Here is a 17,084-nt window from a genome sequence, read left to right on the forward strand (position 1 = left end):
ATGGGTCAGTTGCACTCAGTAGGACTTCTGTGGTCAGATGGTAGACAATCCACCTGCAGTGCAGGAGACCCGGGTTCGATTCCTGGGTTGGGAAGATCCTCTGGAGGAGGGAATGTCAACTCACGTTAGTATTCTTGCCTGGAGAATCCTGTGGACAGAGGAGCCTGGCGGGCTACAGTCCTTGGGGTCGCAAAGAGTCGGACATAAGTAACACAGACACACTGCACTCCATTAGGGTGGAAGACGCCTTTTCCTTTTTGTGCTAAGAAAGTGTATTAAGTCTCCCTCGGGATCGGGTTGTTGCTCCCCAGCATATTTTGGGATTGCCTCATTTCTTCTCAGAAGTGCCCCTTCAGCATCCAGTTATCTCTCCTGAGAAGACACCCCTCAGGACCAGGTGGTCAGTCCTCTAGCAGGCACTGTCAGGATTAGGTCATCACCTCTATAAGTCTCCCAGGCAATTGGTCGTCTCTCTTCAGAAAGTCTCCCTAAGGATCAGGTAATCCGTCTCACAATGTATACCTCAGGATCAGGTCATTCTTCCTCTGATAGAGTCTCTTAGGACTCATGAGCTCCCTCAGATAATATGCCTCAGGATGTCTCCAATCCTCAGGAAGTCTCCCTTCAGGTGGGCTGATCCCTCCTGAGAGTGCTTCCCTCAGGATTGAGTCACCCCTCCTTTGAGAGACTCCCCATTGGCTCATTTCTCATCCAAAAGTCTCCCTCAGGGCCAAATAATTCCCCTCAGAAGGTCTCCCTCTGGATCCAGTCATCCCTCCTCACAAAGTCTCCCACAGGATCAGATCATTCCTCTTGCAAGTCTCCCTAAGGATCAGATCATCTCTCCTCCAAAGGCTTACCCAGGATCAGGTCGTCACTCCACAGGAAGAGTTTCAAAGATCAGGTCTTTCCTCCTCAGAAGATCTCTGTCAGAACTGAGTCATCCCATCTCAGGAAGTCTCTCCCTGGGTCTGATTATCCTCATCAGAAGGTCTCCTGGATCAGATCATTCCTGCTCTGAAAGTCTCCCTGATGATATGGTCATCCCCCCTGAGACCGTATCCCTCAGGATCCTGACACTCGTCCTCAGATTGTCTCCCTCAGGGTTAGGTCATCCTTGCTCAGAGTCTCCCTGAGGATCAGGTCATCCTCCCCCAAAATCTCCCTCAGAGCAGGTCATTCTCTTCAGAAAGTCTCCCTGGGAGTTGGGTAATCCCTCTTCAGAAATCCTTTTCATGGATCAGGCTGTCTCTCCTTAGGGAATCTCTGTCTGATTTGGGACGTTCCTCTTCAGGAAGTCTCCCTTAGGATTGGGCCATCTCCCCTCAGGAGTGTCATCCACCTCAGGATCAGGTCATCCCTCCTCAGAACGTCTCAGTCAGAACTGGGTCATCTACCTTGGGGAAGTCTCTCCCAGGGTCTGATTATTCTCCTCAGAAAGTCTCCTTCAGCGATTTCCCAGGTGGGCCACTGGCTAAGAACCCACCTGCCAATGCAGGAGACATGGGTTTGATCCCTGATCCAGGAAGATGGAGCTGCTAAGCCTGTGAGATGCAACAACAGAAGTTGGCCTCCGTTAAGCCCATTTCTTTGCAACCCCATGGACTGCAATGCACCAGGCTTTCCTGTCCTTCACTATCCCGGAGTTTGCTCAAACTCATGTCCATTTAGTGGGTGATGCTATCTAACCATCTCATCCTCTGCCTCCCTCTTCTTTTGACTTCAATCTTTCCCAGTATCTGGGTCTTTTCCAATGAGTCAGCTCTTCGCATCAAGTGACCAAAGCATAGGAGCTTCAGCTTCAGCATCAGTCTTTCCAATGAATGTTCAGGGGTGATTTCCTTTCGGACTGACTGGTTTGATCTCCCTCCTGTCACAGGGACTCTTAGGAGTCTTCTAGCACCACAGTTAGAAAGCATCAGTTCTTTGGTGCTCAGCCTTCTTCATGGTCCAACTCTCACATCCATACATGACTACTGGAAAAACCATAGCTTTGCCTATACAGACCTTTGTCGGCAAAGTGATGTCTCTGCTTTTTAATACACTGTCTAGGTTTGTCATAGTTTTCCTTCCAAGGAGCAAATGTCTTTTCATTTCATGGCTGCAGTCACTGTGCACAGTGATTTTAGAGCCCAAGAAAATAAAATCTGTCACTTCTGCTACTTTTTCCTCTTCTGCTTTCCATGAAGTGAGATAGTACCTTGTTTTTAAAAATTCCTAACAGTGTAACATTTTCTCATAGTTATGAGAACTACAAAAATGTTCGTAACGGCTGGTTAACGTCTCAACCTATGGTTTTCCTGTCATTGCTCGTTATCCCAACATTGAGCATTTAGCGTCCCCCCTTTTCTGAGCAGATAGGAAGGATGCTGAAATGGATTTATGGTTCACGTGAAGCATGTGACTTTGGGGAGAGGATTCTTGCCTGGCAACAGGAGCCTAGGAGGTAGAGCCTGGGGTGCCTTTTAGGGGCAGCTCTGAGAGGGAGAGGACATGGCCTTCTGTGGTTGTTTTCCTTTCTTAATTAATCTGGGAAAGACTTCCTGGGCAAATGGCAGGGATGCCCAGTCCCTGTCGGTCTAATAGCCTGCCTGCGCTGGGCTCCGCAGGCAGCCCCGGCCCACAGCGCCCCCTTGTGGCTCCCCCATCTCAGGTCCGCCCCTCCGCCGGCGTGGGAATGGCAGAATTTGGCGCATCATCTGTAGGGTGGGGAAAACAGCCCAGCAAAGAGGAGGAGGTTGTAACTAAAAAGGCCAAGCAAGAGAAACCAAGCCCAAAGGCTCAAGGGCTGAGCAGGGAGGGTGAGGCCCTCAGTGCTTGGGTTCCCCATCTCCGCCCCACGTCCTGATGAGAAGTGTCCACTCAGGGCCTCCTGGTTGGTCTCTGGGAGCCCCTCCCACGCTCCCACGCAGTGACCTTTTCTGCAGCCTCTGTCGCCTCCTGGTCTCCAAGGCTACCCCAGGTGCTGTCCCCAAGTGGGGGCATTCTGGAGAATGTCTCCCCCAGGCGTCCCCCCCACAGGGCCATTACTTGTGGGTCTCATGTTCTCCAGACTCCAGTCCACTCTCAAGGACCCTGGAAAACAGGTCCTGCAGGCTGTGGGTTTTCCTCTGCAGACTGACAACCTGGGACCTGTCTGGGTGGGGCCGAGTGTGATGGACCCTGGCCCTGCGGGGCTGTGGGCTTGGCTCAGGGATGTGGAAAGTGCTGGGCCCTGCTGGCTCGGGCCGTGAGGGGGCAGCTCTGCTGATGGCACCACTGGGCCTCATGAGCTGTGGGATGGTGCCCTTGAGCTCCCTGAAAGACCATCTGAAAACACATGTTCCTGCGCTCATGTCTGCTTCTCCTTCAGATGTTGGACGAGAACCATCACCTGATCCAGTGCATCCTGGACTATCAAAGCAAGGGCAAGACGGCCGAGTGCACCCAGTGAGTGGCCACACCGCCTGCACCCCTCCCAGCTGCCTCAGGCTCAGTGGCCTGAGAGAGTGGGGCCTCGGGGTCAGCCAAGCTGCTGAGTCAGCTCTCCCTGGGTGGCTCCCCACGGAGAGGTGGGGGGGTTTGGAGGGAAATGCGAGTGTAGGGGGGAGCAGACCGCTGTGGGGCCCAGGACTGGGTGCAGAGGGGGCTCACAAGCTGCTGTCATAGCTGCTGTTGCCTCTTCGAGGGCTGGGGTATCGAATGAGCCCGGTACCAGGGTCCACCGATGAGGCTCACCCCCTGGCAGACCCTCCTGTGTCTCTCTGGCCCCCACATCCCTCTGACCCACCTCCACCTCCATCCTCTGAACAGACTCAGTGCTACCAGGTCAGGGTATCCCTCCCCACCCCTGGCCCTTTCTGGATTGCAGAGCGCTGTGCCACCTGCCCGTTCCCCCCCGCCCCAGGGCTTGGCTGCAGGGCTGGGCAGGCTCCTCCCCTCACCTATGCCCCTGCCTGCAGGTACCAGCAGATCCTACACCGGAACCTGGTCTACCTGGCCACAATCGCAGACTCCAACCAGAACATGCAGTCTTTGCTGCCCGCCGTGAGTGCCCACCAAGGCTGGGGGAGGCGGGTGGGGGGAGGAGGTATAGACACCATTGGTCCAAAGCTGCAGGGCTGCTCTCTGGTTCAGATCTGGTAGATGAGGGTGCCCAGATAGGTAGGGGGTCACTTGGAAGCTCCATCTTCAGTCCTGTGATCAGAGGTGGGCCTGGGGGTGGAGGAGGAGCAGGGCACCTGGCAGCCTGATACTATAGCACAGGACAGGCTGTGCAAGGGCTCGGGGCTACCAGGGAGACCAAGGCGGGTGGGGAAGGGTGTGGAAAAGGTGAGGTGGATGCAACTGGGGCTGGTGAAGCAACTCCCTGAGTCCCAGGAATGGGGGGCCCAGCTTTGAACCTCAAAGTGTCTGTTGAAAAGCCCGAGGAACACTTGGAGTGGCATTTCTGTCTTGGCCTGAGTTGTCCAGCTGTATGAGAGCGGTGGTCTGTCTTAGAGACATTTGCCAGGCAGGCAACAAATGCGGCTGCAGGTCTTGGGGTGGCTGAGTCCCTGGGTGAGATGGTCTAGAGGCCATTCTCCGCATTAACCCTCCTCCCGGTGACCTTCCTGTTGCCACAGCCACCAACGCAGAGCATGACGCTGGGCCCAGGAGGGCTGTCCCAGAGCGGCTCGGCCCAGGGCCTGCACTCGCAGGGTAGCCTCAGCGATGCCATCGGGGCCGGCCTGCCACCCTCCTCCCTCATGCAGGCCCAGATCGGCAACGGTGAGCGCCTGTCGGGCTGGGGTTGGTTCTGGGAAACAAGTGGGTCACCGACTGGGCTCCCGAGTGGCTGGTGCTGCGGTGGAGACCCCCTTTTCCCAGAGGCCCTGCTGCGGGCACACGTGTGCGGGTGACACGGGGTGGTGGGGTAGGGCCCTTGTTGCAGCCCCAGATTGGTTGTGACCCTGAAGATCGGCGTGTGTCACCTGGTCACCTGAGTGCACAGGTGTCCTGTCCTTGGGTTGAGAGTTGGTAGCAGCCACTGGACGGTTGATTCATGTGATGGGAAGCAGGCCGTTTCCTTCTCTGGTTGTGTCCTTGACCATGGTCAGCCTCCTCCCTGCACAGTCACCTGAAGGAAATTCAAGGGGGGTGTCTTTCAGAGCCGGTCTTCTATGGGTTTCACACCGCCTCACCTCCCACAGGTCCAAACCATGTGTCCCTGCAGCAGACGGCACAGAGCACGCTGCCCACCACCTCCATGAGTATGTCGGGCAGTGGCCATGGCTCGGGGCCCGGCTACAGCCACTCGGGCCCTGCCTCACAGAGTGTACCCCTGCAGAGCCAGGGCGCCATCAGCAACTACGTGTCCCGGGCCAACATCAACATGCAGTCCAACCCAGGTACCGCCCCGCTCGGCCTATGGCACCTCCTCTGGCAGCTCCCTGAGGGGCAGGGCTGGTGGGTACAGGGCCAGTGGGTGGGGGGCTTGGCTGCTCCCATGGCAGCTTCAGGGGAGGCTCTGAAGGGTGGTGGCATGCCCCCCCCACCCTGTGCTGGGAGGACGGGGAAGGGCTCCCATAGGCAGAAGGCACGCAGGGCATGCTGAGGGGTGGCAGGAGCCCCGCCTGACAGCTTAGGGCCTTGAGCACTCAGGAAGCGCTGGGTCCAAACTGGGGTGCCCAGTGAGTTTCAAAGCTTAGAGCAGAAACAGAGGGTATGAAATTACTCCTTGCTTCTCGTTATGTTAATTACATACTGAGAACAACTTATTTGGGATATATTGAGTCAAATAAAATGTTGCTGAAATAGATTTTACCTGTTTCTTTTCATTCCGTGATGTGGCTCACATACCTTGTGCTGGACAGCGTTGCCTGGAGGGTCCCGAGCATGGGGGGAAGGAAAGGACAGGCAGGCAGGGCTCCCCAGGGCCCTTTGAGGCTACCATCTGGGGAGGGCAGGGCAACAGGCTTCTCTGGGACCACCGGGTGGGGGCCGTGTTTCACATTTTATGAGTCGCCCAAAGGCACTTTGGCAGGAAGGGTGATGTGGCCCCATCGAGGGGCCTTGTGGAAGCCGCAGCCTGGGGTGAGGGTGCAGGCTGGTCTGGGGGTAGGGGAGGCACCACCTGGGAACTGCTTGGGTTACTGGGGTCTGTCGTGTTTCCCAGTGTCCATGATGCACCAGCAGGCAGCCTCGTCTCACTACAGCGCGGCGCAGGGCGGAAGCCAGCATTACCAGGGCCAGTCCATGGCCATGATGGGCCAGAGCGGGCAGGGGGGCGGCGTGATGGGGCAGCGGCCCATGGCGCCCTACCGGCCCTCCCAGCAAGGTAGGCCACCCTCGGTACAGGGAACCAGTGCGGGGAGGGCCGTTGTGGAAAGCCTGGCTCCTGGGGGCTGGACATGCGGCAGGGCCCCGTGTCCCCTGGGTGGGCCTGTGGGGTGTCCTCTGAGTGGGCCCGTCTGGGAGGTTCTGGGGCTCGAGGAGGTGACATCAGCACTGTCCCCCCAGGCTCGTCCCAGCAGTACTTGGGCCAGGAGGAGTACTACGGTGGTGAGCAGTACGGCCATGGCCAGGCTGCTTCGGAGCCCATGAGCCAGCAGTACTACCCCGATGGTGAGGCCCACTTCCTTGGCATCTGTCCCCACTCCCCAGTTGTTCCCAGTTCAGTCCCAGCACCCCCGCCAGCAAAGCACCCAGAGTCCCCTTTGAGGGTGGGGGCTCAAGCTTCTGCTGAGAGAAGCTTCTGGCACTGGGCTCCCTGGGGTTGGGGGCACAGTCCTCTGAATGGATGGACACAAATATCCGAAGGATGGATATGAGCTCATGGTGAAGTGCCTTCAGGAAGGTGACGAACCCGAGCCAACTGTATGTCCCGTAACAGTCACCTCCCAGCTGCTCAGTTACACCTTCTGCAGGTTATTTTCCTTTTCCGTGTCACTGTTCCAGCATCTTTAAAATCAGGATTTGTGGAGATGCCTTAAAGTGAGTGCAGAGGACGGGTGGGATTTGGGGAGGACCCCATCCAGGGATGTGTGACCAGGTCAGGCAGGGGGCAGTGGGGAGGTGACCAAGACCAGAGGGGTCACACACTCCAATGGGAGTCGGCGGTAGGATGGTGACCATATAGCAACATTAAGAGCTAACGGACACGTGTGTGTCGGACATGGGGCACCAAGTATGCCCTGTAAACCTTGGCTTGTTGGCCCCAGGAGTAGGTAGCCGTCTGCACTTTAAAGGAACCTCGGCTGCCAGACAGCAGGAAGAGCCCCCACGGGCTCTGTCTAGGACATGAGACCCACATCGAGTGGCACACCAGCCTGACCTGATGGCTGAGTCCATGTGGTCTTCCCCGGGCCTGGGAAGCCAGGACCTCCGCTGACTGCTAGGCGCCCCATTTCCTTGCAGGACACGGCGACTATGCCTACCAGCCGGCGTCCTACACAGAGCAGAGCTACGACCGGTCATTTGAAGACTCCACGCAGCACTACTACGAGGGCGGTAAGGCAGCTGACTGTGAGCTCCAAGCCTAATGTGCACAGGGCCTGCAGAAATGGGGCGGGCGCTGGTAAAGCCGCCAAGGTGATGTCACCAAGCTGGCCCTGGAAAGGACTTCCTGCTGCCCCTAGGAAACCCTGAGAGGAGAGGGGCCATTAATAAGCTCATGGGTGATGGCATCCAGGGCCCCCAGTCTGCTGGTCCGGAGTGGGGACAATCTCAGGGCTGCCAGTGGCCCAGGAAAGAAAAGACAGATGATACGAGTGGAACGAGTGACTAGAAAATGTGACTTTTGGGGTGACCTTTTTTTAATTGTAAAAACACATAGTGTTACCATTTTAGCCATTTAAACTGCACACTCTAGTGGCACTAAGCACATGTGCGTTGTGCCGTCACAGCGTCATCCCCAGACCCTTCGTCTTCCTGAACTGACCATCTGTCCCCAGTAGACACTACCTCCGTTTCCCCTCCCTCTCCAGGAAAGCTGGGCTCAGCCTCCTCCCCAGGAAGAGCCCCCATGCTGCTCACCAGGGCAGGCTTGTCGAAGTCTCAAGTGCAGTTTGTACCCTCGCTTTGGGCTACAACCACTCACCCTCCATCATTGATGAGGACTTTGCTAAAACGTCCAGTGACTTCTTTTAGGGCAGGCGTGGCAGACGGCATGGTTTCCTCCTGGTTCTGGAAATGTTTTGTTCCACCTGGTTAGCGACCCCCGCACAGGACCACACACGGTACTGGCCACGCCTCAGTGGGTGGCCTGCCTGGCCTTTTTTAGGTTAGGAGGTGGGGGTGTTTCTTTCAGAGGAGTGGTCTGTGCCCTGAGAAAGGCAGGGGTGTTGGGTGGGGGTGATAAGGGGTGGCTTGAAGCCGACATAAAGAACTTTCCCATAATTAGCTTTGTCCCCCAAGGGAATGAGGAACCTCAAGAGACACGGGTGGCTGGTCCTGGTATTGTTTACAGGAGGCAGGCGCCCTGCAGGTTCCCTGGAGTGAGAGGGCCGAGAAGTGGTCCGGGGCACAGCAAACCCAGATGGGTGGGACAGGGTTGCTGTCGGGGCCACTGCAGAGCCCTCCAAGGAAACCTTGACGTCCCACTGGCATTTTCTCTCCATGAGGTTTGCAGGAGCAGAGGCTGGACACAGCCAGTGTTCACTGTGGCACATCCAGGGCACTGCTGTGGCAGGTCCCCTGGGTCACACCAGGTGTGCAGCACCAGGGTGTCTGGATGCTGCCTTCTTTGTAAAACAATGAGTGCTAAGAGCACACCCACCCACCATAAACAGACGAGAAATACTGGAGACAGCGATGGAAGTGACTCGGGGGTGATAAGGCCAGGCCGGGTGGGTGGACTGGGTTTGCTTTTAGATTTCAAATCGCATCAATGCATCTGTCCATTTAGAAGTCAAACTTCGAAATAGTAAACATTATTGGCTGTTGTTGAAAATCAAAGTGCTAACCCTGTGGCTGTGCAGATCTGCCCCCCGCCCCGGTCCTCCGGTCGATTCTCAGTTTCTCCCGATGGCAGTGGTGACTGTGGGTGGGCATTCGGTGCCACTCAGGCCCTGAGGCTCATCTGTGCTGGACGACAAGGTTTTATAGACAAGTCACCATCATGGGTTTGTTCCTTTGTTTTGTGGCCACATTCCTGCCACATTTATTAACACCAGCCTCTTCTTTCACCAATGAGTGTTTCCTTTTTTCATGGCCACGTCATAGACTGTCGCAATATTCTTAAAGATAGAAACAAATGAAAAGGAGCAGAAAAACAAGGGAAGTTGTCGTCTCTGCCCCAGTGGTGGGAAAGCCCCAGGTTGTTCCAGGAAGGGCAGAATCTGGGCTCCCTGGCTCTGCTGTTCCCACAAGACCCTCTTGAGAACTCCTCAGGCATGTTCAAAGAGTCCTGCCTCTTGTTTCAGAGTTGTCCAAACCAGCCCATCTTCCCCTAGGGTTTGGCCCTGGGTCAAGGGAAGGTTTTTCTGGGTGCATGAGAGCTGTGCTGCGTTCTCACTCACTGCACACCTGCTGTGTCCAGGCCTCAGCAGCTGCTGCTGTGAATTAGCCCCTTTACCTGTTGCCACAGGAGAACAGGGACTGTAAGACATGAGAACATGCAGATGGGCCCCGAAACTCTGCAGCCCTGGAGAAACCTGCCAAGTCTCTGATGCACTTCTCAGGAGACAAAAGGACAGTGAACCCGCATCTCCACCAGTTGCTGACACCTCCTTGGCCATCGGCTGTCCCATTGACCATTATTGCTGGGACCAGCCATGGTTGTGAGGAGGGAGCAGAGGTCAAGGTGTTTCCTTAGATGGTGATCAATCAGAAAGACTGAGGAAAGACTTCCCTGGTGGCCCAGTGGCTAAGACTCCGCACTCCCAGTGCAGGAGACACGGGTTCAATCCCTGGTCAAGGGACTAGATCCCACCTGCCACAACTAAAGATCCCACATGCCACAGCACAGCTGAGCTGGCTCAGCCAAATAAGAAACAGATAATTTTTTAAAAAGACCCACAGGCTCCTCAGAGCCCACCTTGGAGAAGAGTTTGCCCATATTACAGAGTGTGTTCCTTTTCTTTGTGTGCAGCTAGAAATGGATTTCCTAGTGGGGTTTTAAGCCTTTCCACATGAATTTGCTCTCAATAAAGCTGTTACTTTTAAATGTACATTATCAGGATCCCAGTTTTTAAATACTTACAATTTATAACTCCTAGAAGAGGAAAGTTATTTACAACTGGAAAAATAATGTAGAAAAATGGGTTATTTGGATTCCATTGTTCATAACCTGGCCTCTTGTCACGGTGCCTCTGTCTCTTACTTCCAGAATATGTTTTGAATAAAGAACAAAAGCAAAACAACAAACAGCTCTCCTTTCTGGGCAGGCTGTTCACTGGCTCTCTGATGCCACAGAGGAGTAAACACTCCTGGGCCCCCGACCTCCAGCTGCTCCTTCTAGAGGGTGGGGTCTTATGCAGAGTAGGACCCGACATACTGTAAGTTAAAGGGCAGACACTGTGGTGTTGAAGAGCAAAGCCCTATTTGAAAGAAAACAATGAAACTAGGCTTAAATTGGTCTTTGTATAAAGACACCACGAAAACTGAATGGAATTTAATCTCTACACCAATCTAAAACTCCCGGGACCTGCCTTAGAAAGACTTTGTAGAAATATTTTTAATTTTTATTGATTTTTAAAATTTTATTTAAATATAGTTGATTGACAGAATTGTGTTTCAGGTGTACAGCAAAGTGATTCAGTTATACATATATACATATATTTACATTTGTACTTTTCGTAGGTTCTTTTCCATTGTTGGTGTAGGATTTTTAAATGGTTGTTAACACTCGCTCTTAACCCTTGATAACTATTTGTTAATATGCTTACTACTTTCTCAACTTTTACTATGAGCTTTCTTCCAAAAATGAGGCTTTTAGCATGGGTGCTGGCTGGCTAGTTAAGAGTTTTGAAAATGAGAATTAAGGCATTTTCTTTGGAAGAAAAAGAAAAAATGAACCTAAAACATCTCTGGGACTATACCCACATGTAGATGAAGAACATAGAGGCAAATTTCTACATCTTTTCATCCATGAAGTCAGAGGAAAAACACATTACAGGTCTGAACTGGCTTGCACATTTGCCTGTAAAACGAAATTGCACTGAAATGTGTGGGGTCCCTTTGAACTTTGGGAGTCACACAGCCTTTCCCTGTGTGTGTGTCCAGATCTCTTTGTTATAGGAACACTGGATTAGGGCCCAGTCCATCCAGTATGGCTTCCCCTTAACAATTACATCTGCAAAGACCCTCTTTCCAAATAAGGCCACAGGTCCCTGGGGTCAGGACCTCAAAGCCCTGGTATCAGGCTTTGTTTTAACTGCAATAGTCTTTTCATTTTGGCTGTATATTTGTATTTCTATCAGATAGTAAGAGAGAAGTATAGTAAAATAATTTGTATTGTTGTGGAAAAGAAAAGGTACTGGAGCAATAGAGTCAATCTATGGAACCCAAAGCAGCCCATACCTTGGGGGACAATGGAGCTGCCATTGCTCTCTGGAAACAAGTTCATGTCTACTTCCCTCTGCAGGAAACTCACAGTACAGCCAGCAGCAGACAGGGTACCAGCAGGGCACGGCCCAGCAGCAGACGTACTCCCAACAGCAGTACCCCAACCAGCAGAGCTACCCCGGACAACAGCAAGGCTACGGTAAGGCAGTAGGGGGTTGCAGGAATGTGGTCATTCAATGGGTGCCTGCTCACGTCTTATTTTGAAACAGCTGTAGGTTTCCAGAAAAGCTATGGGGAAAGCTGATGGTTCCCCATGGCTAACCTCTTCTATTCCCAGCACCCCGTGGTCACAGCTAAGAAACCAGCGCTGGTGTGTGGCCGTGGACTGAACCCAGTTTCTTCAGATCTCATGGGCCTACCTGCATGTCCTTTGCTGTCCTGGACTGTCCAGGGTTCCACAACTCCTTGGGTTGCAAGTTGCTCGCACTTTCCTTGTCTTTCCTGACCTTGGCACTTTGAAGAGGGCTAGGCAGGCACTTTGTAGACCCTCCATCAGGCTGGGTTTGTCTGGATTCTGAAAAAAAGACCTCGGTGGGGAAGTGCCTTCGAATCCCCACCCATGGGTGTGACTTGCCTCTACTGAGGCTGACCGTGGTCATGTGGTCCATGGCGCCTGCCAGGCCTTCCCACTGCCCCACTCCCTCCATCCCCTCCAGACTGGTGTCACTGGGTCCATCCCCACCTGAGGGGGCATCATCCACATAGATTGTCCAGGAAGTCTTCTCCAGGGAAGATAGGTGTCTTCTCCCCCTGTTCACTTAGTTATTAATCATATATTTCTATTGGTAGGTGCTCACAGGTACTGATGTTACACATTGGGTTATGATCCAAACTTCCTTATTTTACGGTTCAAGCTGTCTCAGCCCTGCCTCTCGGGAGCTTGGGTTGGTGCCCATGCCCCTTGGATGTGCCCCCTGCTTTTGGCTTTGGGCATGTGCTTCTTTCTGGGACCACAGCATTTCCCCTGTCCCAGCCCTTGAAGCAGCTGGTTTTGGAAAAACCCCTCAGCCTTTGTCAATTCTGCCTTCCCTGTCCACTTAGGCTTCGAGGCATCACACTGTCTTGCCTGTGTTCTCGCCATTTGCTGTACATTTAACTGGTGTTTACAGTGATAACTGTGACTGTGTAGACTGGTCCCAAGAAGCAGGTCTAGTGCTCTTGACAGCGGCCCCCAGTCCCTGTCTGGATGTAGGGGAGGCATAGCTGGAGCCATGGGGGCGTAGCAGGTTTGGCCGCCAGCTGTGGTGCTTTCACTACTCAGGTTTAATGTGGTAGAAAAATGGGTGCTGATGTCCCAGGGGCTTCCCCAGTAGCTCAGCTGTAAAGAATCCACCTGTAATGCAGGGGCCACAGTAGATGCAGGTTGGATCCCTGGGTCAGAGAGATTCCTTGAAGAGGACATGGCAACCCACTCCAGTATTCTTGCCTGGAGAATCCTATGAACAGTGGAGCCTGGCGAGCTACATTCCATGGGGTTGCAAAGAGTCAGACACGACTGAATTAGCAGGAATGCACATCTCGGGCTTGGGAGGACCTGTGGGAGAGGGTGTTGGGAGGTGATCTCACGATCCTGCTGTGTTCTAGGACCTGCCCAGGGTGCCCCCTCACAGTACTCCAGCTACCAGCAGGGACAAGGCCAGCAGTATGGAAGCTACCGTGCATCTCAGACGGGCCCGTCCGCCCAGCAGCAGCGGCCTTATGGCTACGAGCAGGCAAGCCTTCTGCCCGTTTCCAGACCCACGCCCCGCCTTGTGCATCGCATGTGACAAAGGTTTCTCCTGTGGCCATGAGAAATAATAAAATGGGACAGGCTGGCTCCCCAGGTTCCTCCGGAACATGAATTCTCTGAGCCTGTAAGGTTTTTAAAAATTGCCACTTCAGTCAGACACAGCTGGCTCTTTGTGTCCTAAACTCGCCCAGAGTCTCGTCCTTTCACACCTCGGATGTTTCCCTCATTCCTGGCAGTGGCAGTGTCTGTTGCATGCCTGCAGGTTATGGCACCTAGGCAGATTGTAGAGCTTGCATCTTGCCTGTCACAGTTGGACCTGTCTCGGGCAGGAGCGGGGTGGTAGGTGGGAGGAGACGGGTCCTGGGCACTCTGGAGTCTCCTTGGAGAACAGTCCCGGGCAAGAGGTGACTATCCATCAGTGACTATGTGGTAGGTCAGAGGCACTAACGACCATTTACATGGCTAATAAAACCTTAAGGCACTGTGTGGATTAGGGATGTTTTACTCTTGGTACCTGAATAGGTAAGGTCCTGTATCTCATTATTTAAATACTTCTCACTCTGCTTCCTAAAGAGAGATAAAGAATGAGCCAGTTATACATAGAGAATGAGTTTTCAACAAGAAGTGAACAAGCCCAGGGCAGAGTTATTAGGGAAGCAAACCTTTTTAGCTTTTGGAACGTTCCGGTGAGCATGTAGGAAGCGGTGCCACGGGGAGTGTGCCTGCGGAGCCCGTTCCAAGCCTGCTCACAGCAGGGTCAGGTGGGGATGTGACGGGGGTACCTGGCCCAGGCCCAGTGCAGTCAGCTGCTGTGTGACAACGTGAACCAACCTCTTCCACCCACTGACCTAAGTCAGTCATCTCAGCCTGGATGGTGGCTTCCAGAACATCAGCTACCCACCTGCCTCATGGACACAGGCTGAGGCATTTGGTCGCTGGCCAACCATGCCCCGACCACCTCTCACCCTGGGTGTGGGCTGGGGTGGGATCTGTCTCTTCCTCAGGTGTGGACCCTCTCACACAGGCCTGTCGGGGTATAATCTGTGTCTTGCTCTCTTGCAGGGCCAGTACGGAAATTACCAGCAGTGAAGGACCCGCATCTATGAGGAATCCTGAGGTGGCATGTCCCCCCAGGATGGACAGGCCAGTGACAGTTCTGAGGGGCTGTGACCTGTAGGCTGCCCCTCGCCTCACGCAGCGTCTGCTTGTGAAGCGCACACATTTCATGTGGGGTAGGACACCGAGCGTGCACGCTGGTGCCAGATGGCGCTTTGATGGTGTGACATATTTGGTGCTGTGTATAGTATTGTATGTCCATACAACGGAGAGGTTGTCCCTTTTTGTCCCCCCATCCATGTTTCTAGCTAGCTTTAGGGGTCCCTTTGTCATTGGAGTCTTCTCTGCCCAGTGATGGGACAAACCTACCAGAGGCCACAGTCCGCGTGCTCTTATGAACAGACCTGAGGTCTGACTCTCCTCTCATGTTTGTCCTGGGGGTTGTAAACTTGTCTCTCACTGGCTGCACTGCCCCTGGATGGCAGCCTCTTTCTTCCTGGGCCTCAAGGAAGGGGAGTTGGGGAGGCATTTTCTGTGGTTTGCATCAGTCTCTGTTACCCAATGGAAAGGATAAATAAGCTTCACTTGGAGAGGCTGTGAACCTTTATTTCCAGACCTCGTTCCTTACGTGTGTCTCTCACCCGGTTCTGTTTATCCAAAAAGTTACACATTTTTGTATTACAAAGTAAAGAGGGATCAATGACTTTGTTCCAAATAAGTAGGAATCCAAGAAGGCAACTGTGATCAGCCTCACCCAGGGAGAGCGGTATTACTGAAGGAAGGAAAGGGTCGTCCTCTGGAATTACTTCGGTTTGACCCTTGTTTATCGGATGGTCGTTTCTGGAATTTTCATATGTAATATGCTCAATTCTAAATTCATAATTTAAAATAGTGACACCAAATTCTCCAAAGAGTTGGCAAGTTATTTTATACTTCTTCCAGGACCTGCTTATTCAGATCTCCAAGCGAGCATTCCTTTTCATTTAGGAATATCTGAAATTCACATCTTAAAGAGAACACCACTGATTTTACTGTGTTCTCCCTAAAAAGAAGGAAAGCTCTAACATAGAGAAATTTGAGTCATTTTTACATTCCTAGGACATTAAATGCCATTTAAATTCTGCACAAATGTTAAAGATAGCTCATGTGGAAAAGTCAGGTCAAAGGAAAAGTTATACATTTCACTAGTAAGTCATACAGACATTTTATCAACCTTTACTTGGATAATAATACCCATATTTATTATGGCCCCTTTAAAAACATCTTTGGGTAAATGCTGACATATTTCCAAGAACCAAGAAAATAAAAAAAATCCAATTCTTGATATCTCAAGTCTACTGAAGGTGATGTTTTAGTGAAGTCTCATGTTTTAAAATTTTAAAGTAGTACTTTATCCATAATTGGATGCTTTGCAGTCTAGAAGACATTTTTAATGTTTCCAGCAGAATGAATTCCGTCCCCACTGGGAACATGGCGACAGTTACTGTTGCTGTTTTACAGATGAAGCACCAGGGCTCATTGAAGGGACAGCTGGGGTCCAGTACAAGACCTGTTCTAGGACGTTCTGCCCTCTTCTGTGGAGACAGAATCACACGGACAGTGGGATAGAAATGTTTATTTTGTAGACTTTTGGGTTTTAGAAACCCTTAATACTAGTAAGGGCTTAAAAAATACATCTCTATATTAAATTACTTAAGTCAGAGCCCTTAATTGCTAAATGACACAGACATTAGCAATTTCAATTTAGGGAGTCATTTCCCTTCATTTTGTTCTGTTCTTTCCTGACAATTTTCATAGAAGTAATTTGCAAACTCAATCGGGGATTAAAATTTCCTGTTGAAAATGTTAAAACATTTCAGAGAACTGTGAAAATAGTTTATTTTTACTCTTTGCCAATATGGGAATATGCCTTTTGTGTGTGTGTGTGTGTGTTTTTAAGTGCTGTATTAATACTTTTTGAAGGAAAAGGACACTTGAAAAAAATCTTATCCCAAAACTTCAATCTGAAATGTCTTACATTAAGAATTTCTTGAATGTTGTGTATATATTTTAAAAAGCACTTTGTGAAATAGTTTGTACATTTATTTCCTAATTTATACATGATTGTTGGTGTTAATATATTTAATGATTAATAACAAAATGTTTATTTAACGTGCCGTCCATTTTTATGTAATGTGGGGAGTGATGCCAGAGGCTCGTCACTCTCTCGTGTCTCTTCTGTCCGCGGCAGCTCAGGCCGAAGCGAGTTGTCCGCGCGGCGCGGTCGGTGCCGCCTGGTCTCCCAGCTGAGGTGCGGGCGCCCGGGCGGTGACCGCGCCCCGGCCGCGTCTGGACTCGGCACCTCCGGCCCGGCACGGCCGACCGAGCATCTCTCCCGCGCCCAGCCGGAGCCTCGCCTCGGCGGTCGCTCAACCTCGGAGCCAGAGGTGGGCGTCTGACCGTCCGGCCGTGACCGGGCAGGTCGCCCCGTCTCGTTCACGACAACCGTCCTCATCCGCCGTTTTCTCTCTTCAGTCGGACTTTGGCGTCTTAAGTTGTTTTATGCCTTTGGTGTGATTAATAAACTGGCTCTTCGAGAACCGACCTGAAGACTGAGTTTCCGTGAGCTGATGGGGAGCCGGAAGCCGCGGAGGGAGAGGGTTGCCCGGCCCGCGGTGTCGGAGTCCCTGGGTTCAAAGGAAACACCCGCCCACTTGCTGGAAACCCTCCTCGGCTCTCCCCGGACGCCCGTAGCCCCTCCCCCTCTCGCACATGCGCGCTGAGGAACCCTGAG

The 17,084-nt window shown here is 52.4% G+C and overlaps 1 protein-coding gene across 1 annotated transcript in view; it reads left to right on the plus strand.

The window, feature by feature from the left end:
• SS18L1 (SS18L1 subunit of BAF chromatin remodeling complex) overlaps positions 1-16,894 on the plus strand; it is a 28,130-nt gene extending 11,236 nt beyond the window's left edge. Inside the window, exons 2-11 of the mRNA XM_040248717.1 lie at positions 3,353-3,429; positions 3,942-4,026; positions 4,605-4,749; positions 5,172-5,369; positions 6,137-6,298; positions 6,481-6,585; positions 7,378-7,470; positions 11,546-11,665; positions 13,111-13,238; positions 14,318-16,894. Of these exons, the coding sequence (XP_040104651.1) occupies positions 3,353-3,429; positions 3,942-4,026; positions 4,605-4,749; positions 5,172-5,369; positions 6,137-6,298; positions 6,481-6,585; positions 7,378-7,470; positions 11,546-11,665; positions 13,111-13,238; positions 14,318-14,344 (1,140 nt within the window). The 3' untranslated portion in view covers positions 14,345-16,894. The remainder of the gene's footprint in view (positions 1-3,352; positions 3,430-3,941; positions 4,027-4,604; positions 4,750-5,171; positions 5,370-6,136; positions 6,299-6,480; positions 6,586-7,377; positions 7,471-11,545; positions 11,666-13,110; positions 13,239-14,317) is intronic.
• The last annotated feature ends 190 nt before the right edge of the window (positions 16,895-17,084 follow it).

This window comes from Oryx dammah, unplaced genomic scaffold, assembly GCF_014754425.2.
Source record: "Oryx dammah isolate SB20612 unplaced genomic scaffold, SCBI_Odam_1.1 HiC_scaffold_10, whole genome shotgun sequence".
Taxonomy (NCBI): Eukaryota; Metazoa; Chordata; class Mammalia; order Artiodactyla; family Bovidae; genus Oryx; species Oryx dammah.